This window comes from Embiotoca jacksoni, unplaced genomic scaffold, assembly GCF_022577435.1.
Source record: "Embiotoca jacksoni isolate LCO1_2020_lvr unplaced genomic scaffold, fEmbJac1.0.p SCAF_1, whole genome shotgun sequence".
In the NCBI taxonomy this organism is placed as follows: domain Eukaryota; kingdom Metazoa; phylum Chordata; class Actinopteri; family Embiotocidae; genus Embiotoca; species Embiotoca jacksoni.
Genome location: NW_027185229.1, coordinates 3,488,739 through 3,510,900, shown reverse-complemented (window position 1 = coordinate 3,510,900; position 22,162 = coordinate 3,488,739). Strand labels below are relative to the sequence as shown.

Here is a 22,162-nt window from a genome sequence, read left to right as displayed (position 1 = left end):
GTCATTTACGACGGGTTGGCTGTGCCTTAGATGGTAGAGAGGGTGAAGGAAACCGTAGAGGCGGGAGGGGAGGTGGTAATCTTGCAGGAATAAGCATCGAACTCCCCAGTGTAGCCATTTCCCACCAAGGTGTTGATGCTGGGCAGTGAAGATGTCGACAGTTGGTCCTTCTGGTCACTGATGTCCATCACCAGTTTGGCACTGAGGTCAGCAGTCAAGAACTCAGAGCTGAAATAGTGTTTTTGGGCAAGACACTGACGTGCTCCAAATGGCAGCTCTGCACCATTATTGTACGGACGGTTAACAGTGTAAAGTGCTATATAAGTACTCTGCAAAATAAATATTAACTGGAGCTTATAAATGAATATCAACATTAAGTGCTTGAGAGAATGAACCGCTGGCTATATTATAATGAAAGCAGTTTATGCAAAAAAAAAAAAAAAAAAATCCTACAATGCGCTGATTCAGCAACATTTCTCTGTGTCACTGGCTCTCAAATCTTTCCTGTATAATGAGCAGAAGCAGCCGAGGCAAAGAGTAAAACACGCCTGTTTCTACAACAAATCAACATAACACGTGAGCCACATATTTCTCATCAGGACGTATCACGTGTGAAAGGTGGAAGGCCACAGTTTGTTCCTAAATGCAGAGTGTCGGATTAAAAGTTTAGGAGCCAATGGCAGTTCCAGATGGTAGCTTTCCACTTTTGGAAAAAGATGCAGGTCCAAATATGAAACATATTGACAGAAGGACACATTTTGATTGTGAAGGGGCAACGTGCCTGACCTGTCATGGATATACGTGACCATGAAGAACAGATTAACACGCTGGGGAGTTCTGCAACCAGATTAAAAAAAGTACTTGTAGTTACAGCCGCAGGAAGCTGCCACATTCGTCTGCATTCTCCTTTTGAAACTGGACTCGTCTGCTGCTCTCATTACATCTAACTTGGGCAGCACGCTTGCCATTTTGTAACATAATGAACAGCTCAATGCAAGCCAGCTTTCATATTGTCCCTTTTTTTCCACTCTGTCTGCCAGCAGCAAAACCCAGATGACCGGTACGTGGTGTACAGTAGGATCAGGTGTCGAGGGGCTGAATGCAGTCTGTGCCGCAGTCTGCTGTGGCCGAGAGTGGCACGGTGTCATCTTCCCCCGGTCAAGGATGCTGCCAGCATTAACGCCATGTGTGACAAAACAACACGGACTCGGTGAAAAGGACTTTGTTTGGTCACTTTTCATCACGTCATTAATATGTATCATCGGCAGCACGGGAGGCGCTGCTGTCGTAAATAAAGCCTGAGCTTTATTTCCTGACCGCATCCTCTGACTGGGCGCCAAGTTCAAGACCTCTTCTTAAAGGAGCAGTCTGGAGATTTTCTATATTTTTCTGACCAACATTGAACTGATTCCACAAACATGTCTGATTATCTATCAAAATCTGTGTATTTAGCCACAGTGGTTCTTTTTAAGGTCAATACTGACAAGTTTACAATCACAACGGGAACATGATGATGTAAAACCGTTTCTATATCGGGACCAGGTCTGTTCTAAAAATGCAAACGACACCATTTTTCAAACGGTTGGGAAGGTTGCTTTTGAAATGAAGTAGGTTACAGATTACTAAGTAATGTGACTATTTTAATCCCTTATTAAAGTAATTTAACTTATTACATTTGATAATTTTGCATTACTCTTCTAACAAATTTTTTAAACCTGGAAATAAAGCTGAAAATTACTAAAATCGTATTAATAAACCTCACAGCAGTACTTAACACTGATTAGTGTCAAACTGTTACTAAACGTTTTTCAGTATAACTTGAATTAAGATTGAAATATTTAAATTTGAAAGCACAACCACCAAAATAACTCACAAGTATGTTGATCACAACTGACTGCAGTGAAGAAGAAAAAATGTCCCCGTAACCTCGACCAAAGTCGACATGCAGGTCGACTCCATGCTGAGTCAGGATGGGGTTTCAGATCAGCCATGCCAATCATCACAGTTGAAAAGTTGAGCAATAGCCAACTTATTTCAGTTCATCATGCTGGAGGCAGAAGTGTTACATTTCTTGACAAACTATTGGACAGATGTTAGGACATTTCACATCAAAACAAACACAGTTCTACTGCAGTAAAACTCACTACTGCAACATAGTGAATGACCATAGTGAAAATAGTCCCAAACAAACACACCATTTACTGTTGATTTAGTTTCCAAAAATCTGCAGCAACCGGCTGTTTTTGAATTTTGTTTTTGTCTTCTTCAAAGTGTGACTGAATATTCGTGACCTGCTTTTAGATCAATGCACAACTTCAGCAGGAAATATTAATGTCTTTGGACCCCCTAAAAATATCCCCATCGATATCCTGTAAACATTTTGGTCAACTGTTTTCGAGGATAGAATACAAATTATAGAATGATGACTTTTTAAATATTTAGAGATTCTTTCATATTTAATTGCGCAACATTTCTTCTGAGTTTAAAACTGTAATGACAAAACAAAGAATGAAAATTTAAAACACGTAACAACAGAGGAGAAACTGGCACTTAAATGCACAACTGAAACCAGACATGTTCAGTAAGACGGTGACACAGACCAGATGATGTTCAACCTCCAACATTTAAACAAAGTCACTCAGTGGTTTATTTTCAAAAAGATTTAATATCAAGTATCCTCTGCCCTTAAATATCTCTGCACCGTTTTACAAAAGGCCTGGCAGTATTTATGAATCTGCACACACACGTCTCAAACGCAACACATACAGTAGGAGAAAGAAGTGTTCTTCAGACGGCTCGAACACTGTTCAAAGTGCTCTTAGCTGCTCATCTCATCGTCACGTTTCACCGTGAGTCCTTAAGAGTTTCTTTAGTTCATCGCAAAATCAAAACAAAAACTAAATCCAACATATAAAAAAAAACAACAAAAAAAAAAACTGCACGATTCAGAGAAATGTGAAAGACAGGAGGAGAGTTTTACAAACAAAACAAGTGATTTTTTTTTTTTTTGCAGCCGAGTAAAAGAAACCACTTGGTATCAAAAAACAAGAAATGTCTGTCTATGCCTGTGAATAGTCAAGTATTTTGTGTTATACATTTAGGAGAGGGGATGCTGTGAACTAACTTTCCCTGCCCCCAGGTGGATCCTAAACAACCTTCCAGTTTAACAGCGTGAAGTCCTGGAGACTCTTGAAACACCCGCCTGCCTCAGACACTTCACATCAATGTGTGTCACACACACCTGAATTCTTATCAATAAGATCTGAAGGTGACTGAAGGCATCACTGAATGAGATGTTTGGAATGAAAACACACTTAGTGTCACTTACTGTGGTTCACGGACAGAAGCTTTATGAAGGGCACTTTGTATTTTTTTTATTCTTAAAAAGGCAAAGAAAAGCCTGTTTTTATAGGGACATGCAGTTTAACAGGACTTCTGCCAGCATCAGCCTTTACGAGGTGCTGCAAGTGGCAGCACGAGAAGATTATCTTAAGCTTTAAGGCAATAAGGTTTGTGAATGGAAGTATATATATATCTATATATATATAGATATATATATATAAAAAAATAAAAAAAAACTTTGGTCCAAGACCTTCCGCAGGAGCTCAGTTAGGACTACAGCTAGGTTTTGTGATAGAAATATTTCCCTATAAAACTTCTGCCTGCCTTTTCTACTAAATAATCTACCTCAGCTTCTGACTGGGACCATAAAGCACTTTTGAAAATATGCCTTTTAAGAAATTAGTGTGTTTCTGAGGATGTAACATGTCTTATCAGCTGCATAGCAGGAGAACATTCACATTTCTAGCACAGCAATAAAGTCGGTTTACAAATGCACACAAAATATATATATATATATAAACAGTGTCCTGAAATATTGATATCACTTTCAGCTCTGAAATCATCTTTTGTGGTACTCACACAGGTACCGTATTTCATCTTAAAACTGAAAAATAAAAAAAGTAATGGTCTCTTGAATGATGTCAGACACGTGTTAGCGCATAAGTTCAGGTGTGGAGTTCAGTGATAAAACCTCTGACTGGGTGCATCCAACATCCTTTTTACAGACGGCACCGGAGTCCTCTCAGAACGGCAGCGTGTCCAGGAAGATCTTCTCCACGATCGGTGGAGGAGGCACCAGGTCCTCCAGCTTCAGGTAGAAGATGCGCTGCAGGCCCTGCGTGCACAGAGTCCTCAGTTCGGGGAGTTTGCCCAGAAGACGAGAGAGATAGTTCGGTTGCGTCCGGCTCGGTTCGGATCCGTTTCCGCTCACGTGTTCCCTTAAACAAGTGATGAGGTGACTCTGAAAGTCCTCGACCCGTTTGGGCTCTTTGAGGCCGTGGCGATCTGGGTGGAGAAAGATGTTCCCGTGAGAAACAGAAACATCACATTCAAACTCAGATTCAGCGAAACGACGAGCGGACGGAGGGTCTTTACCGGTGATGATGACGAGTGCTGCAAGGCAGGAAAACATGGAGATGTCCAAGTTCATGCGGTGAAGGCTCTGGGAGAAATCCATGATGGAGTCGATCCAGCTGCCGAAACTGCGAGCGCACTGCAGTCGGTGGAGGACGGCGCCGTTACAGAAGATCAGCTTGTTCTTCTCTGGACTTGACCTGCGCAGTTTTTAAACCGGTATTAGAGCTTTGAAAAGTACACGTTAACGCAGTGAAATATTAGTCAGAAATATATTCATTTAACTCTAAAAGGGAGAGAATCCAACCTGTACGCCAGGCGGAGGATGAAGAGCTCGACGAAGGCAGATTCGAGCAGCAGCTCCTGGTCCTCGGTGCAGAAGTCTGTGAATCCCGGGATGGTTTGAGCCCAGTTTCTTATCACATCCAAGGTGCCGGTCAGCAGGTCGTAGAACTGCTGGATGTCACCGGCGTCCTCCTTCTCTTTCAGGTTGCCGTTTGTCTCCTGGTACTGTGGAGGAAAAGAAGAAGAGAAGCATGAGGGCGTCTGAAGAGATTTCTGTTCCCCGTCACTGCTTTCACTCTCCATCGCCAATCGGATTAAAATAAATCAGATCTGCTGGCTGAATGTCGTAAAACTTACTTTGGAGTAGTCCAGCTTCCCGATGGTTGGATTCGAGTCTAAATGAGCTCGAACCAGAGACGCTATGATGTTGACGCTGGGGATCGTGGACGAAGCCTCCGCCGTGGTCTTGGGTTTGGAGGGCAGGCGACCTCTGCGACCTTTGAGGCCATCGGTGCGAACAACTAAGAGAGGGACGAGGAGAGGAACACTTAAAGCCCACGTATTATGTGACACTCGCGTGTCCGTCGCCACATCCCACACTTAAAAAAAAAAAAAAAAGGTTTCAGTTTCCCTTTTTCCTGCAGCTGGCACCGCCCTGTAAATCTTTGGTTTCATACGTCGATGCGTCCTAGTTTCGGCTTCACAGGACTATCGTTTAAAAAAACTAAAACGTTTCTCCTCGACATGCATTAATCACTGAAAGCTTTAAGACACTCTGATGTTGCTTCACCTTCTTTGACCATTCCCACTGCCAGACATTTCTGGAAACGGCAGAACTGGCAGCGGTTTCTCCTCCTCTTGTCCACTGGACAGTCTTTATTGGCGAGGCACACGTACTTTGCATTTTTCTGGACCGTTCGCTGTCAAATGAGGAAAAGATACATTACTACCAGATTATAATGTGGAGAAGAAATAACACTGTGCATGATTAAAAAAAAAAAAAAAAAGGGACCAACAAATCTGCATTTATATCTTGTATCTAAAAAAAAAAAAAAAACACCAGTTGATTTCTACATTTTGCACGTGTAAAACTTTCACACGTTTTGCACCTGCATTTCTCGTTGGGGAACAAAAACGGCATTAGCCATTAACAACTGTTACATTACTGCCAATTATGAATGTCTTGATAGTGACATTAATATCCGAGAGATCAAAAAAGCCACAATTAAAAAGGTGGTGAGTGTTCTTTTTTCTTCCAAATAAATAAAATATTTCAGCAATATTCCCTAAAAAAGCTGTTTAAAGGATGGTGGGCAACATATGTATTAAGTGAGACATTTTACTGTTGAAAGAATAAACTCCAGTGGTCAAATGTAGTTTCTTGTATTTTGCCAAATTGTGCTGCAATTGTTGATGGTTAGAGGTTTATTCTGCTTAATGAACCTCAGTGACTGCAGGTTTATTGTACTCAGGCCAGATAAACTTGTATTATTGCACCTGGTAAATGCTTTTTTTTTTTTTTTTTTTTACCTTGAAGAAACCTTTGCATCCCTCACAGGTGCGGACTCCATAGTGCTGACAGGATGCATTGTCACCACACACTGCACAGCGACCCTCATTGGATCCTGGGTTGGGTGTCTTCGGAGACATCATGGCCTCCACTATCCGGGGGCTTTCCAGAGCTCCGTGCTCCAGAGACATGAGGGGGCAGTGAAGTGGGGAGACGTGCTGCTGAGGGGACAGGAAGAACGGGTCGTCCTGGCCGCCATCCTGATGCTGGCACAGGGGAGAGTGCTGCTCCGGAACGGGGCTGAAGGTAAAAAAGGAGAGTTGCTGAGCCATGGCGGCCTTATCGGCCACAGAGGACGGGGGGGCGGAGGGGTAGGGGCTGAAAGGGGAATCCCAGACAGGTGCGGACTCGGTCTGGAAGCCCGGCGTTGGAGGAGAAGCGGTGGCATAAACTGGGCTGCCATAGTAGTCAGAGCCACATGACGAGAGTGTTTCATCGAGGCAGCTGAGTGCAAAGGATCCTGGGTAACAGCCGTATACCTGGAGATCATCCAGCTTGAAGGCCTGGTTCTGCATCTGAGGGATGGAGCCTTCAGCTACCGCGCCGTGGCTGAAGGAAACCGTAGAGGCGGGAGGGGAGGTGGTAATCTTGCAGGAATAAGCATCGAACTCCCCAGTGTAGCCATTTCCCACCAAGGTGTTGATGCTGGGCAACGAAGATGTCGACAGCTGGTCCTTCTGACCACTGATGTCCATCACCAGTTTGGCACTGAGGTCAGCATTCAAGAACTCAGAGCTGAAGTAGTTGTCGTGGGGCAGGGATGCATACTGGGTTTGTACACAGGGCATAGCTAGGACAGAGGACAGCAATTGTTACAACAGCGGAAAGTAAACCAAAATGTTTGTCCATGTCAGGTGGATACTGTTTTCATTAAAACATCATGAACTCAATGGTCAGACAGGCTTTCTTTGTGATGTATATTCAAATGAATACAACCTCTGTGTCACATCTACACCTCATATCAGGACTGGATTCCACGGTCACTTTTCAAAATAAAAGCGAGAAAGTTAAATCATGGGATAAAATCGGATATTTCTGAAATCACTTAGGTCAGCATTTCTTTGTATCATCCTTCTGTAACCATCCAAACATTGAATGTGCTCTGTCTCCTTTCTAATTCTCTGGCTTCAGGGCCTCTCGGACCTCTTCAGGAAATTCAGAGGGAGGTCCAGTGGAGCAGTCAGATACTGTCAGATATTGTGTTACTGGCTGTTAATGCTCTGAAAACCTCCTCCAGTGGAGGGCAACCCTCTTCCACTGCGAATGTGCCAGGGAGTGTTACAGATTGTATTTCAGCGTTGACTGGATGCCAGCTGAAATGGGAAAGGTGGTAAAGCCTGTTTGTGTGTGCGAGTGTGTGTGTGCAGACTAACTTCTTCATTTTGCAGGTCTTTTTCGATACGCACATCTCAAACTAAAAGAATGCCTGATCATTCCTTTCACATTAAAACTTATAATTACTTTTGATTTATATTCAAGTCACCAACACGTTTTTTTATGTCCTATAAATACACCCCCTATCAAAACCCCCCTTATAAAACATGCAGCACAACATGTTAAATCATGACAGCCATTAAAAAAACAAAACAACTGACATAAGCCCAGAGGTGATTGAACTTGCACAAACTTGTGAGCTTCTCATTGTAATCTGTAGTAGTTGTATTACTTCTGGCAGAAGTCCTTACTAATGACAAAATATACTCAAGACAGCAATCTATCAAAAAAAATTAAGATTGCAGAATTATCTCAAATGTAGTTTGTTGGTTTAGGTATCTCACACCTACCTGAAGCTGATTCAAGTTTTTGTTCAACTGTTTTAGTGAAGTGTTGATTCAACTTTAGTACTTTAGTGTTTCTTATGATATTCTGCCAGCCCCGTTTTTTATCAAGGAGGGCAGCCGGCTATATCAAAGTTAAACTGTACGTTACAATTAAATACAGGATTTACCTCAGAGCTGCTTGGTCAGACTGAACTCGTTTAAGAAATGTGTACCTAATAAAATGACAACGGAGTCCAGAGAGGCATCTTTAAAAAATATGTTTTGTTCAAACATTCAATTATAACAAGTAAACAGCTGCAAATGTTAAATATTGTGTCAGCAGTCGTGTCCTGTATGAGCTAAAACTACTACAGAAGTAGTTATAACGAAGCACACCTGACGACAGCATTCATTTGGCCCCTGAATAAACAAAGAGACTCCTTTTACTCACCTATTTCATGTAAATATCCGGATTTTGAGTCTTTTACATTTATTCCAAACCAGAGAAATAGATGCCTGTCACCTCTGCCGGCTCGTGTCAGTGCACTCACTCATTCAAACACACTCACGCACACACGCTGGGTCAGACCAACGCAGGCTGCTCCATACACTCGTTTTATTTTGGCTGCGTCGACAAAAGGCGGGTCCATGCCCAAAAATGGCGAACGGGGTGGTGGAACGTTCCGGGTCGCGAGCCAATCAGCTCCGCGTCGGACGCAGACGTTCCCGTGTGACGCACGCACGGGATTCCATTGACGCAAGAGCCGAGGGAGCGTGCGTTCTAAATATAAACCAACAACGACAGCGGCGCTCACGTGGGGCTATTACTGGATGAAAAATGCTAAAAATAACTGCAGTTTGGAGGTGCAGACGTTTTACGACTGGAAATGTCGATATTATAAACGTTTACAACAGAGAGGTGTGTTGTGACGTGCCAGACCAGGAAACACCTGTAAGGTTTTTCATTAAATGGGACTTTTATGCTCATAAAATAGATTTTTTTTAAAAACCTCTCTTCAGGAGAAAGTACCACGAGCATCTTTAACATCTAAAATGTGAACACTTTATCATTCATAATAGTTTTATTTATGATACGATTTTACACTTTTACTTTCATATTTAGAAAAAAAAGAAAAAGCAGACATTATATAAAAACGGCCTACATTGCACATATAAAGAAGCAAAATTTGAAAATATCATAAGAGTAAGATTAGTTTAGCAGCTGCTCTTGGGCCTTCAATTATATCACATGATGGCGTTTGTCCATTTGGGATTTTTGACTTTGGAAGCAGCTGTTGACACAATCAGTCCCACTTCAGGGTCCACTGGGCTCCTGTTGAGATTTCAAACATATCAAATGAACTGAAATCTTCAATCGGTCAAATTAAAGAATGGAAATTTGAATATTTAAAGGTAGCTATATCATTTATAACCGAAGGCTCCAGAAAAGCTCGTTAACATCCTCCTGGACCCACAGTGAGTTCTGTTGGCCCCTACTGGGACAAATATATGGTCCAACGTCAGGTCTGAATTTTGATTCTCAAACTTTAGCATCCCCCCCCCCCCCCCCCCCGCGTTTATATCCTCATTATTACTCTTTATAATGTCTTTCCGTATCCCAGAGTCAAATAAAGAGACATACACAGTGGTGTCGTGTCACCATCGGAGAATTTGCGCTATGGATGTCACGGCCCCAGCTGCAGCATCAATTTAAGAACCACCTAATACCTCTTATGTCACAACTTCACCCCCCAACAACCAGAACAACCAACACACACCAACATCTGAACTCTCAGGGGACGTCTGGGTGTGTGGAGAAAGTGAGACGGGTCATTCAGGGTGAGGGGCAGCTGAGGTCGGCGATGGCCTGGAGGTATTGTAGATAATTATGGGGGTCTGAGCATCACGCTGCCTTCTGGATGAGAGTTAACAAACACATGTGACATACAATCTGTTTTTCACTCTGTCACGTTAGAAAACACGTATCAGAAGACAGATGACACTGTCGCAACATTTCACTTGTCTATCACCTGGTCAAATAATAAAGAGTTGATCATACTGCACTGCCTGCAGTAATTTCAGCCTCCCGAGTTCTTTACTATGTAAATCGCAGGCTTAAATATTAAAAGCTCAACACAGTATTTGTCTTATTTTGACATATTTTGTGATGTGGTGTGGGAGGTGCATGTCTCAATGAACTGTCACCAAACTGCTAATAAATGTGTCCACATATGAATGAACTCACATTCATCAGCAGCTTTAAATGATCCAAAACAAGTCGAACTAGATTTCACAACCAAATATTACTGTATTATTCCACTTAACATTTGACATTTTTATTTTGATCACATTTTTAAAAGAATTTAATTGCAAAAATAATTGTCTCCCCCCCCCCCCCCCCCCCCCCCACCACCACCACCACCACCACCACCACCACCACCATTGCTCCTTTCTGTTGTTCCCTTCATCATCCACAGTCCTAGATGGCGGCCTCTCTGTCACAGTGACCTTGACCTTTGACCTCCCCCCCCCTACCAGTTGCTCCCTGGTATCCAGTGAATGTTTTTGCCAAGTTTGACCAAATTCCCTTAAAGGCGTTGAATTAGTGTTGAAGCCTTCTGTGACATAAAACAAAGATGATAATCACAAAGAGACAAAAAGATGTCTTAATTTGAGTGATATTTTTCCTTCACTGCTCATTCACGATGAAATCAAAGCAGAATTCAATACACCTTATCAACGTGATGCTGCAAGAGCTTCGATAAAAATAAGAGTACAGAGTTGTCAAGACACACGTCCAAATGACAGATACACAATTTCACATTTAGACAAGATAATACATGAACATAGAAGCACGGTCAACGTTAATATGAGTACACTAAATATCCAACACAAGACTCATTATTAGAGACAATATCTTAAATGTTTTTCTCTCCAATCGCAAAGTAGATTATTCCACCACAGTTTAGCATGCCTTTATTTTCAGTAATATTTAAATAGATTTCCAAAGTGGTTGTATATTTTGTGGGCAGTTTTTAAGAAGTTTGTTTTAAAACCCAGCACCTCACGGACAAAAAAAACACACTCAGTCACATTCAAGCAAGTGTTTCTTACACTATTTAATCTACATCTGTTTTAATAAGTAGTAGGGTGGCATGTAGGGCGGCACAGTGGTGCAGTGGTTAGCATTGTCGCCTCACAGCAAAAAGGTTCCGGGTTCAAATCTGGTCCTGGGCCTTTCAGTGCGGAGTTTGCATGTTCTCCCTGTGCTTGCGTGGGTTCTCTCCGGGTGCTCCGGCTTCCTCCCAACATCCAAAAACACGCACCTCAGGTTAATTGGTGGTTCTAGAAGTTGCCCTTAGGTGTGAATGAGAGTGTGAATGGTCTTTGTTTCCGTCAGTCTCTCTGTGGCCCTGGGAGGGAGGCTGGAGCTCAGTCAGTAGACTGGGTTGCACACTAATCAGAAGGTTGGTGGTTTGATCCCCAGCCCCTCCTGCCCACATGCCCAAGTGTCCTTGAGCAAGACACTGAATTGCTCCCGATGGTGTACCATCAGTATGTTGTAAATTACTTTGGATAAAAGCATCAGCTAAATATAATGTAAAAAACATAAACATGAAATTTTTGGCCCACTGGCTGAACACTGATGGCGAGCTGCCAGTTCAACAGCAGCCGCATTTAGGAGGTAAATATGAAACTCAACAAGACACGACGGCAGAAACGATTCACCACAAAAACCACAAAGAAAATACAGAATTAATTCTCCATATACTGCAGATACACGACATGCTGTGCTCTGTTCTTTACAGGAACATGATGCACTACTTTGAAGTTGGCACACAATAGCAGCGATCAGATTTGGTCTGTTAGAGCGGTCTCTGGCTAATAAATTAAAACCACGTCAGGGATCGAGTGCAAAAGACAAACACAGTGAAGCCTTAACAGTAACAACACAGTTACACAGTCAGCGATAGATATTCTCCTTTTAAGTCCTCATCCGGCGTCGCTCGGTGCGAACACTGGTGGTCGGCAGCGAGCCTCGGCAGACGGGAGGACGTCGGCTCTACTTCAGGTGAAAGAAGCCGGACGGTTTGGTTGGTACGGCCATTAGCATGTTAGCTTGGTTCTTGTGAGTTATGTGGATCTAAAATAAATAAAAAAGAAAGAATCCGGGTTCATCCTTCAAATGATGCATATGTAATTAGTTACTATTATAACAGTCCTGCAGCGAAGCAGTTTTTACTGAAACTGTTTCTCAAAATGCTTTGTTGTCATTTTGGAGGCTGTAGTTTGTATTTTTGAATTGTAAAACATCAGTTATTGGTTATTCTAATATTTAGGGACATTTAAGGGTTGACTTAATATTAGTAACACATGTAAAGTTGTCCTTGAAATAGGGAGATTTTTGTGTCAATGTTTTTTTTGTGTTTCTTTATATTTTCAGATTTTTTTTTTGCACGTTTTTAATGTCAATCTACAGAGAATTGTGGGTAATTGGAGAAGGGAGACTCATTTGGTAGTTTGCTATTAATCACAAATGTCCTTGAGGAAGATACTGAACTTTAAATTGTTCATAGCGTGTGTGTGGAAACCGGACAGCTCCGAGTCTTCTTGGACATATGAACATGTGTCAAAGTCTGCCAGTAGCTTTTCATTATGTGTCTCTATTAATAATCAAAATGAATTCATGAATGAGTTATTAAATGTTGGATGCTGCGTTGCTGTTACACTCTTTGAGTCTTAACTCTTCACACTTACAGTACAAGGAGGCTGCATCCAGGGCTCCCCATCAATCTGCATGGGCAGAGCTTTCTTGGTCCTGCACACAGGAGGAGGAGGAGGAGGAGGAGGAGAAGGAGGACACAGAAACATTTACTTACATGCAAATATCTTCCCCAAATGTGGGCAGAAATAAAATGAGTATTTAATCATCGTGACCGAATCAGTTCCTTCTTCTGTCGAAGTCAACATTTGTGCCAAATGTAAAGAAATTAGGACATTTTTGTCAAATCATGTTCACAAGAATGGGAAGACGTGAGGTCACTGTGACTTTGACCTTTAACCTTTGTGCCAAATTTAAAGGAAAGTCTATCTAGGTGTTTTTTTTCTACATCATGTTCACGACGCCTGACCACATAATAAGAACAGTATTGAACTGATGGCTACTCCTGTTGCTTTGTTGAATACACATGAAGGTGAAAGGTCACCTGATGGTGATTTGGGAGGTCTGAGCCAGTCTGTGTCCGGCGCTCTTCAGTCCCGTGTAGATTTGTCCCATCTCGATGACTCCCTCCAGCCCCACCACCTCCAAACGCTTGTCGCTCATATCTGAGGAGTCAGGAAACAAGAACAAGTGAAAAGAGTTTGTAAAACGCAAACAACCGCAAGAACACAAGGAGAGCTCCTTGAGAACAGAAAAACCAGCCCGGTCTCACCTTGTGAGATGGTTTTCAGAAGTTCATGGTCAGTGATCACCTCGCTGTGCTCAACCTCTGGCACACCGTCCGACTTCTTGGATTCACCCCAGAGGTTGGAGCCTCCGTGCATGCTGGGTATGTTGAGGACAGCGATGCCCTCCAAAGACATGTGGTTCAGGTCCAGATGTCTCCCACAGCACTGGCGTCACGCAAAACATGTTAATATTAGCGACAAATTTCAGTGAAACAACTGGACGACTGCGGTTTAAATTCTAACCTCGATCGTGAGACACTCCTTCAGCTTCTTGCAGGAGGCGGAGATGGTCTCCGACGTGGCAAACTCAAAATACCAAAGTTTGTTCTTCATTCTTAAAAACAGCAGAGAAAAAGCAGAAAAAGTTCAAAAGAATTAACGGAGCTCTGTTACACTCACCATGAGAGAAAGTTCTTTGTTAAAACGGTTAAAAGGACTCCTCACCTGCTGTTGAACCTCTGGGGGTGTTTCTCTCTCATGGAATGGAAACGATGAGCGATGGAGGCGTCCTGCTCACAGGGACACAGATACAATCCTGGTAAGCCAGTTTTGCAGCTACTCATATTTCCATCAATGCTAAATTGTGCTTAAAGCAGACGAGGGACAACCATGTGTGTTGCAGCCTGTGACTTACCACTCCGATGGAGAAGTAGTTGTTGATGATCTCGTAGGGAACGGGGTCTCCGGCCTCCTGCGGGTCGTCCGGTATCACCTGGATGCTCCAGCGGTCCATGAAAACCAACTTGCTCGCCTCGATCTCCTTCAGGATTTCTCTCAGGTCTGAACCCTCGTATCCTTTTTGTGGGATTATTAAATTTGATTATGAAACATGTGGCGCCAGCGTCAGAGCCGATACCTGAGTGACCTAGAGTTTGGTTTTACCTCCTCCCCAGCGCAGACAGCGAGCCAGGTCGTTCCCGGTGCCCAGAGGGAGGACGGCCACTGGAGGACGCACCTGGAGGTCCGCTTTGTCTGAAATCACAGGTGCCGCGTGTTATTATTCATCCTGTCAATCAGCTGTCTTGACACTCAGCAGGACGGACAGTACCTATGGCATCCAGGAGCCACCCGACCGTGCCGTCTCCTCCGCACACCAAGATTCGGTACTCCCGGAGATTGTGGAAGAAATGGAGCCTGAAAGACGAAGGCAACGTTACTGGACAGACACGCAACACGACGTGTACATTTAAACCGCGTGTCCCGCGGTGTTAAGAGTGGACCGTACCCCGGATCCGGACCGCCGTTGGACAGGTTGTACACCTGACGTGGGTTCAGCATGTACTGAAACTTCCTGAGCACGCTGCACAGAAACACACAGGAAACGAAAACATGTCACATATTCTTATTCTAAAAATGACTTTTTTACTTTTACCCTGGGAGGGAGTCATGATTGTAATGAATGACGCAATAACATCACAGCACAGAGAGAGACACAGTGATCTACGCAATAACATGTTATTTGTGTAAAAAATATGCCCAAGTAGGCAAACTCTTTTCACCTGACGCTCATGGATTGGTCCCATATTGTAAAAATCTCTATGATGATGCCACAGTGTGAAATTGTGACAACAATATTCACCATGACCTTAAACATATAAAGAGACTTCTGCTGCTGCTCACCGTTCACCTTGCTTTCCTCCACTTTTTGGGTTCACAAACACCAGCAGGGGGTGAGTGTCTGGAATAGGAACGATCTGAAAAAAACAAAAAACATGACATGAATACATTGACCCTCTTCACGCATACATGATCAGTCATTCAAACATCTGTTGTCGAAAGGAAAGAGCCTTGATTTGAACACGAGCACCATGAAACCAAAGACTCAGGTTTGTGTCCTGTATTGTCCTAAAAAATGTCTTGTATATTTAAATGGCGAATGCGCAACTTTTCCTCAACTGCAGCTACAAATGTGAGCTGCAGGATAATAATAAATACTGAAACACAGAACAGCAGGAGCATAAGTAAAGAAGAAGTCAGTGAAGATCAATCACTACAAAGACACATGTAGAGTAATTCAATTTTATAAATGTACCAAAGATGATCACAATGAATCACTAAAATCAGAGGATCTCCCAAAAGCAGTAACATCCAGATGGACAGCTTGAAATCGAGCGCACACAGAAAACACGGTTGGACGAGGATATGTATGGAGGAAGATTTGATAACAGCAGACCTGCAGGATATGGCCATCAGGAGTGACATTCAGCAGGCTGGTGTCCTCCTCCTGCAGGAAACAAACACACAACGAACCATCAATCATCCTCAAAAACATCTAAATCTGCTGAAGTTACATTCATGGTGTCATTTTACAGGCATCCTGTCACCTTTGAGATGGCATAGATGGCCCATGGAGGCAGGATGTGATCTCTCAGCAGCCCACATTCACAGGTGGCTAAGCCAGAGAAAATACACTCTTCGTGGCGCTTAAAAAGAGACACGACTCAGTGAATACCGAACAAAGTTATCCTCCCTTTCAGCAACGTGCAAACGCACGCTGTCCTCACCATCTCCAGGCACCACACGCAACGCCGCCCCGCTAAACTTTTGATCTTCTTGTTGCAGACCCGACACTTGGTGGAGTTACAGTGGACTTTGATCCAGTCATGAACTGCTATCTGAGACACAGAGGAGATAAAAACAAAGATGTGTTCATCCCACAAGTGAAACTGTTTCGCTTTTTTTTTTTTTTTTTTAAATCATGCAATATGACAAACTTTACTGGCCGCTCCATTGGTTCGGGCTGTTTCCACATATTTGTCTACGCATACTTTGTTCATGTTGACCACTGTGGTGAAAAACAACAACCCATCACTGTATGAGAGGAGGGAAAATGATGTTATTGTTGATGTTGAAAAGAATCAGCGCAGGCCGCACCCTCCTCCAGAGCAGCTGCAGACGTTACTGACGGCTTCAGATTTATGACTTTTTGGATCAATGTTGACTTGGCAGAGTTGCATCACCAGATCAAATGTCCCTCAAGCAAACTGCTGCATTCAACTCCCACACGTTTTTTTTTTTTTTTTTGCTCCATTACAGATTTTGTGAGGCAGTGAGATGCAGCTGTGACGCTGCACCAGCAAAAAGACAGCGAACGGATCACTGTGCAAAATTAGGACATTTAACAGATGTACGCAGCAGACTGTTCCAGCTGTAATCCACACTTAAAAAAAACAACACTGATGGGTTGCATTTGCTGACTAATGCATTGTAATGTTCCCTGTTGTTAATGTGTTTACTGGCAGAGCCATTCGGTTTTTGAGGTGAATATACTGTCTTAAAGAGGTCAAAAAGATGATGTAACGTCAAACGTAAACACTCGTGCAAATGTAACTAAATCTGAAAAGCAGAAATAAAATCAAACCAGTGGAAGAAAATGGACAAAAAAAAAAAGGTGATTACTGTGTTCCTTACACCAATTTCTTGTTTAGAGTTGACAAAGGTCCGAGCGCAGACTTCAGGGTTCTTGTTGGCACACTGGTTGTGGACGGTGTATTTGCAACCTGGAATAAGACAAATTTAGTACAACTTAAAGAAACAAGAAACTGCAGTGACACTGGAAAACAGCAGAGTGTACATGTAAACTGGAGAAGGCTCATCTCCAGTTAATTTGTACAACGTATGCGGTGCACCGTCGCCCCCTGGTGGCGGTAAAGAGCCCTTACAGGTGCAGCAGAGTCCCTGCTTCCCGAGGCCAAGCAGCATGCTCTGACACACGCTGCAGTAAGTCGGCTTGTTGAAGTGCTTCATCCTCCAAATGTGCTGCCCGTCCCTCTCCGTCATCTGTGAGTGAGAGAGGGAGAGAAAAGGGAAACACCCCCGAAGTTAATCACCTTGAAAACAGCAAATGAAGCAGCATTTTGTCCGTGAGGCGTTGAATAGCTGTCTATTCACTCAAGGCTACAGGTTGGAGTAAAACAGTAAAACAGCTGTGTGTGCAGCTGGATGTTTGTGCTTCACCTTCAGTCCAAGCAGAACAAGTAAAGGCACATTGGTCATGCCTCCCTTCAGCCATTCCTCCAGAGTGACCGTCCCACTGTCGTCCACATCGATTGCCGTCATCATGTCTTTGAGCACCTGTCCAATCACAAAACACAAACTATTTATTGTGTAATTCCTTTGCAGTAAAATTTTCCTTGACATCTCTCAGTTGCCCCCTTAAACTCTGCTTCTGCATTACAACAAAGTCTTACACTTACACTCCAGATTGGTCAAAACCCAAAAAAATAAAGAGCATTAAAAAAGGAAACTCATACTGGTCTGAGTTCAGTCACATCCCAGCCCAGATAATCAGCAGCCCGCATCATCTGAGTGATTATACGATCCACTTCCTGCAGGAGAGACAAAAAAAGAACAATAATCTCACACAATGAGAAAGGTCATGTGTCAAGCTAAACACATCTAAAACAGAAACAGACCAGACACATAAAGAACCGTGTATGTTGTTATTAGAAGCGTTATGACTTGTTTTGAAACTTTCTGCAGATTAAAACTCATTTTAGTGATATAAGGACTGTTTTCTTTTGCAGAAAAGAGGTCTTTTATTTTGCATTTTTACTGGAATACAAATACATAAATAGTGGGATATACATTAGCTGCTTGTTTGCTGTCAGGTGCATTTTTCTATGCTGCTCGTTCACCTTTCAACATTTCAAAAATTGTAATAAATTGCCTGGTACAGATGGAAAATGATTAGATTTGTTTTTAAGATCTATAAGGTCCAAGATCACCTGAGTACCCTCATACTTTAGGCACTGATCTTAAGTTTCTGATCAAAACCATGTGACTAAAACTTCTTTAACAAAGAAATACACTTATTTAAACACTCTGCAGAACTGATTTCAAACCAAAATATGTGCTGTACATGTGTCAGCTGTTTTGAGTGAATAAAGAAGCATCTTAAATTTGTTTGTGAATTGTGACACTTACAGAACTATCCAGGAGTCCGTTGTTGTCTTTGTCATGAAGCTTGAAAGTAACTAGAACCAAACAAAGTCAGTCAGAAATCCTTTACTTGCTCACATCTTTCAAATCACCAATTTTAATCACGTTTGAGTGGTGAATGTCGATCAAAATGCAGCTGCACTACAATAAACGTGTCACAAAATGTTCAAAAGTTAGATGAAACCAACATTCGAGCTTCTCCCGCGGCTGTCCTTCCTCCAGCACCGAGAAGTAACAGGATACATCACGAAGAAAGACACCACCTGAAAATAGAGAAATGTACAAAATCTTTTATCTAACCGGAAAACTTTAGTGCACGAGGTCTAAAACAGCTTGCAGTTATTTCCAGATGAAAATGAAAGCTAAATATTTGATCACAGTTTTGTTGTTGGAACAGGTGCACTAAATCTCCAAAGCGACGCCTACAACCTCATTTCTGTGACGCAGAGCCACAAGATAAAAAACACAGATAGACAGGTGGGCGTCGGGACAGACTGTCGTTGAAGCATCGACTCTTTCTTTCATTATCTTCAGGAAGTTCTGACGGGCAATTTTCCTACGAACACCCGCCTGTTTTCAGCCGTGCAGCTAAAAGAAGATCAGGCATTCAGAAACACTTTACCTCCTTTGGGCAGAAAACACTTTGAGGATCCAGCTTGCTCGACATGTTTAAAATAGCAAAAAAGGCGTTGGCAGAAATCTGAAGGGAAGTCATCCACTTCCAGGTAGGTCTTGAGAAAGAGACAGAAGCCCACTTCATCGACGCACTGAGGAGGGAGAGGCGTTGTCAGATGGGATGTGCAAACGTGGCATTAAACATATAGAAACATTCTGTTTTACTGGATCTGTAATTTATAGACAATTTCCTCAAAACTGCGAAAAAGTTTTCTCAAAAGAACTTTGCAATCCTGAACTAATAACAGGAAGATAGAAAATGTTCAATTGGTGCATTTTTAACTGAACTGAAAGCGCAAACATGTTCAGTGTTCAATGTTCAAGAATTATTCAACGTATAATTAGAAAAGCCTAAAAGGAGACTTTTTTTTAAAATTAGTACTAAATTAAAAAACTGTTCTCAGGAATTTTTCAGCAGAAACTATTCAAAAGAAATGCAAAAATTATAACTTAAAAGTGGTACCGAATGCATAGTTGTCCAGAAAAGATGTGTGTTACCTCTCCGAAGGTGTGCTGGGCCAGCCGGCCTCCCGGATGAAACTCCTTAATCACGTCTTTCACCCTTAAACTGCTGTCTGCACGGAGAACATTGAAGAATTGAAGAATACAATTTAATGCAATTAAAGCTGAACATGTAAAAAGAAAAAAAGAAGATATTAAAAAATACTACGGTGAAGCTGAGAACAGAAAATCTCAGTTCTGTGTCTTTTTGCTGTTTGTCGCACACATTATGGCTCCCGAATGCTCAAATTAATGGTCGTTAATTATGGACGTGAGTGTGATGTTTGTAATCGACATTAAACCTGGATGCAGTCAGAGGTGATGCGGAGCGGTAGAGGAGCAGGTGTAATTATCCATTCATCCATTATCTCTCCCCTCCACCCACCCCACCCACCCCTCACTAAAAGCCTACAGACCCATTTCATTTCTTTCAAAGCCTTTGAGTGGACGGGAGAATATTTTTAGACCCGAACCACTTTTTGTTTTGTCTATATAATTCTGCATCATCTCCGGCCCCGGCAGCCTCCACTTACACATCGAAGCTGCTGTTTGTGTTGTTGCGTGGACGCTGAACGATCCTCCAGAGAACACCGTGAAGTGTGTTTCTGTTGACGGCCTCCCGAATAAGAGCAACTTTCATTAATTTCACAACATTAACGTCCGGTACTCAGTGACTACAGCTGCTTTCACTGTTTGTGTGATGTAGATTTCAGTATTTAGAAGCACATTAATGTAAGTGAGGGATCCAGCAATTTGACGAAATGTTTGCACCTTTAAATCCAATATTTCCATTTCTATCTTTTCAGTGTTTGGGAGCAAAGTGCAGAGACATTTAAAATACATGTGTGGACACAGAAAAGTGAAGTGATTAATGAGTCATATGATTGATTTAGGAGGTGTAAACTGTTCTTGTTCTTGCTGGACTTTGACTCCAATTACGCGCAGCTCTTTTCTTATCTTTGCTTTTGTTTGTCTATACCTTTAATAAAATCGCTCTGACAACTTTCAAATATCTTTTGTTCTAAAACTAGAATCTGTGATAAAAGTATTCAGATCTTTTACATCAATAAAAACATCTTACAACAGTTTAAACACACAGATTTTTTTTTTGTGCATTTCAAATCTTACTGAAGTAAAAGTGCAGTTGCCAATTGTCAAATTTCTATATGTTACAGAACCTTTTAGAGCTTTTGTTTCCGACGTTGCATTCAACTGTTGCAGCCAGTAAAGCTGCAACTAATTTTGATTATCTTTCACAGTTTGATGGATTAATCTGTGGCAATGTGTCATATTTTATTAGCTGATTTAATATTTTTGCATTCTCAGTAAAGTAACAAGTAACTATTAAGGAATAAAAAGTATTTAAAAACAGACCTTCAGCAAGTTACCTTATACATGCAGTAACGACATGCGGTTTACACTAAATAAAAGTAGAAATGATGTAAAGTGTATGAACTTACATTCCATGTAATGCTGCAGCTGGATAAAGTCCACAGGAGTCAGGGAGCTCTCCGTATCATCGGACGAGGCCATGCCGATTAGCTGCAAGACAAGACAGGAAACAGAAGACTGGACAGTCAACAAGGACAACAAGGACAACAACCCCGGGATTAGGAGCTGACCTCCAGAGAAGCTGCAGGCACAACGACATATATCTTCCTTTCACTATGTCTCATGTTATCTTCTTTTCTTTTGGGCAGTGACTTGAATGAACTGGTTTGTCTCCATTCCCAGGATTTCACTCACTATAAGGACGTTAAACACTCCCCACTCCACAAACTCCACAAACCACAGTCTGGTATTCGAACAGCCTGGGGCTTCTCTCATAACCGAGGGATCGCTGGTGAAAATCAGACCTACCGTGCCATTAGTCTAGTTTGAAAACAAGGGGATAGATGGGTCAAAGGTTTTGGAACAACATCTGGAAAGCTGGGGAGTTGCCCACAGTCGGGCTACAAGTAATAATATAGCAGGGTGTGTGTGTGTGTGTGTGTGTGTGTGTGTGTGTTTCAGCCTGTAATGGTGGACAATAAACTGTCATCTGCAGACAGAAGGATAATTCATTTAAACCAGCCCTTAAGAGATATTGATTGTGCAAGTTAGAGTGCCCACCTAAAGCCTCTCCTAATGTAACATCAGCTTAATCAGAAAAAGCAATTCATTAATCAGCAATTATGAAGAGCCTTTTAAGAGGAGGTGTCCATCAAACGGGATTATAATTTGAAGGCACCTTGCCTGACAAGAGTGACTGACAAGATCTGTCTTTTTAACTTATTCTTCACACTGAGTGCTGCACAGGTGTTCAGACAGGAAGAGGAGTGAGGCCGAACCTTTCTTACCTTGGATCTCTCTCTCTCTCCTCAAACTGCAGCAGAAGTCAATCAAAAACGGGCCCAAACCACGGAGCTCCACGACGCGACGTGCCTTTCTGTCGGCAGCTGGGACTTGTGGGGAAATGTCTGCTGTGGAATGAGCGGATAAAAGGGATTAAGAATGGACGGAGGAGGAGCTTTTAGCACCATAATTACTGTTAGTGGGAACGCCTCGCGCGTGTTGCACGCGC

The 22,162-nt window shown here is 42.4% G+C and overlaps 2 protein-coding genes across 3 annotated transcripts; both read right to left on the bottom strand.

Moving 5' to 3' along the window:
• Window positions 1-2,645: 2,645 nt before the first annotated feature.
• LOC138202428 (probable nuclear hormone receptor HR38) lies at window positions 2,646-8,596 on the bottom strand. 2 transcript variants are annotated; one of them, XM_069156394.1, is made up of 7 exons: window positions 8,483-8,596; window positions 6,232-7,061; window positions 5,492-5,621; window positions 5,059-5,222; window positions 4,724-4,926; window positions 4,438-4,616; window positions 2,646-4,347 (listed from the first exon to the last, which is right to left on the bottom strand). In XM_069156394.1, the coding sequence occupies exons 2-7, from the start codon at window positions 7,057-7,059 to the stop codon at window positions 4,085-4,087; spliced, it is 1,767 nt and encodes a 588-aa protein (XP_069012495.1). In that variant the 5' UTR covers window positions 7,060-7,061; window positions 8,483-8,596; the 3' UTR covers window positions 2,646-4,084. The 2 variants fall into 2 exon arrangements, with proteins under 2 accessions (XP_069012495.1, XP_069012504.1); XM_069156403.1 differs by lacking the exon at window positions 8,483-8,596 and having other exon boundaries at window positions 6,232-8,435.
• A 1,875-nt stretch (window positions 8,597-10,471) lies between these two features.
• dgkab (diacylglycerol kinase, alpha b) lies at window positions 10,472-22,048 on the bottom strand. The gene is made up of 24 exons (XM_069156381.1): window positions 21,939-22,048; window positions 21,060-21,141; window positions 19,597-19,673; window positions 19,046-19,190; window positions 18,612-18,686; window positions 18,409-18,458; window positions 17,736-17,810; window positions 17,440-17,556; window positions 17,145-17,262; window positions 16,894-16,982; window positions 15,987-16,097; window positions 15,807-15,905; window positions 15,656-15,706; window positions 15,103-15,176; window positions 14,708-14,782; window positions 14,531-14,616; window positions 14,365-14,454; window positions 14,117-14,277; window positions 13,927-13,991; window positions 13,726-13,816; window positions 13,467-13,647; window positions 13,239-13,359; window positions 12,790-12,850; window positions 10,472-12,175 (listed from the first exon to the last, which is right to left on the bottom strand). The coding sequence occupies exons 2-24, from the start codon at window positions 21,130-21,132 to the stop codon at window positions 12,095-12,097; spliced, it is 2,166 nt and encodes a 721-aa protein (XP_069012482.1). The 5' UTR covers window positions 21,133-21,141; window positions 21,939-22,048; the 3' UTR covers window positions 10,472-12,094.
• Window positions 22,049-22,162: the final 114 nt, after the last annotated feature.

Bases quoted from the DNA above. Each gene is read 5' to 3' on its own strand.
- dgkab (XM_069156381.1), bottom strand. From the start codon at position 21,132: ATGGCCTCGTCCGATGATACGGAGAGCTCCCTGACTCCTGTGGACTTT. The intron at 17,557-17,735 runs GTATGAGTTTCC...GTGATTGGACAG, and splicing joins ATGTGACTGAACTCAGACCA to GTGCTCAAAGACATGATGAC. The intron at 14,783-15,102 runs GTGAGCAGCAGC...GTTTCTGTGCAG, and splicing joins GGAGGAAAGCAAGGTGAACG to CGTGCTCAGGAAGTTTCAGT.
- LOC138202428 (XM_069156394.1), bottom strand. From the start codon at position 7,059: ATGCCCTGTGTACAAACCCAGTATGCATCCCTGCCCCACGACAACTAC. The intron at 5,622-6,231 runs GTAAAAAAAAAA...CTCATTTGACAG, and splicing joins GATGCAAAGGTTTCTTCAAG to CGAACGGTCCAGAAAAATGC. The intron at 4,617-4,723 runs GTTGGATTCTCT...AAAACTGCGCAG, and splicing joins ATCCTCCGCCTGGCGTACAG to GTCAAGTCCAGAGAAGAACA.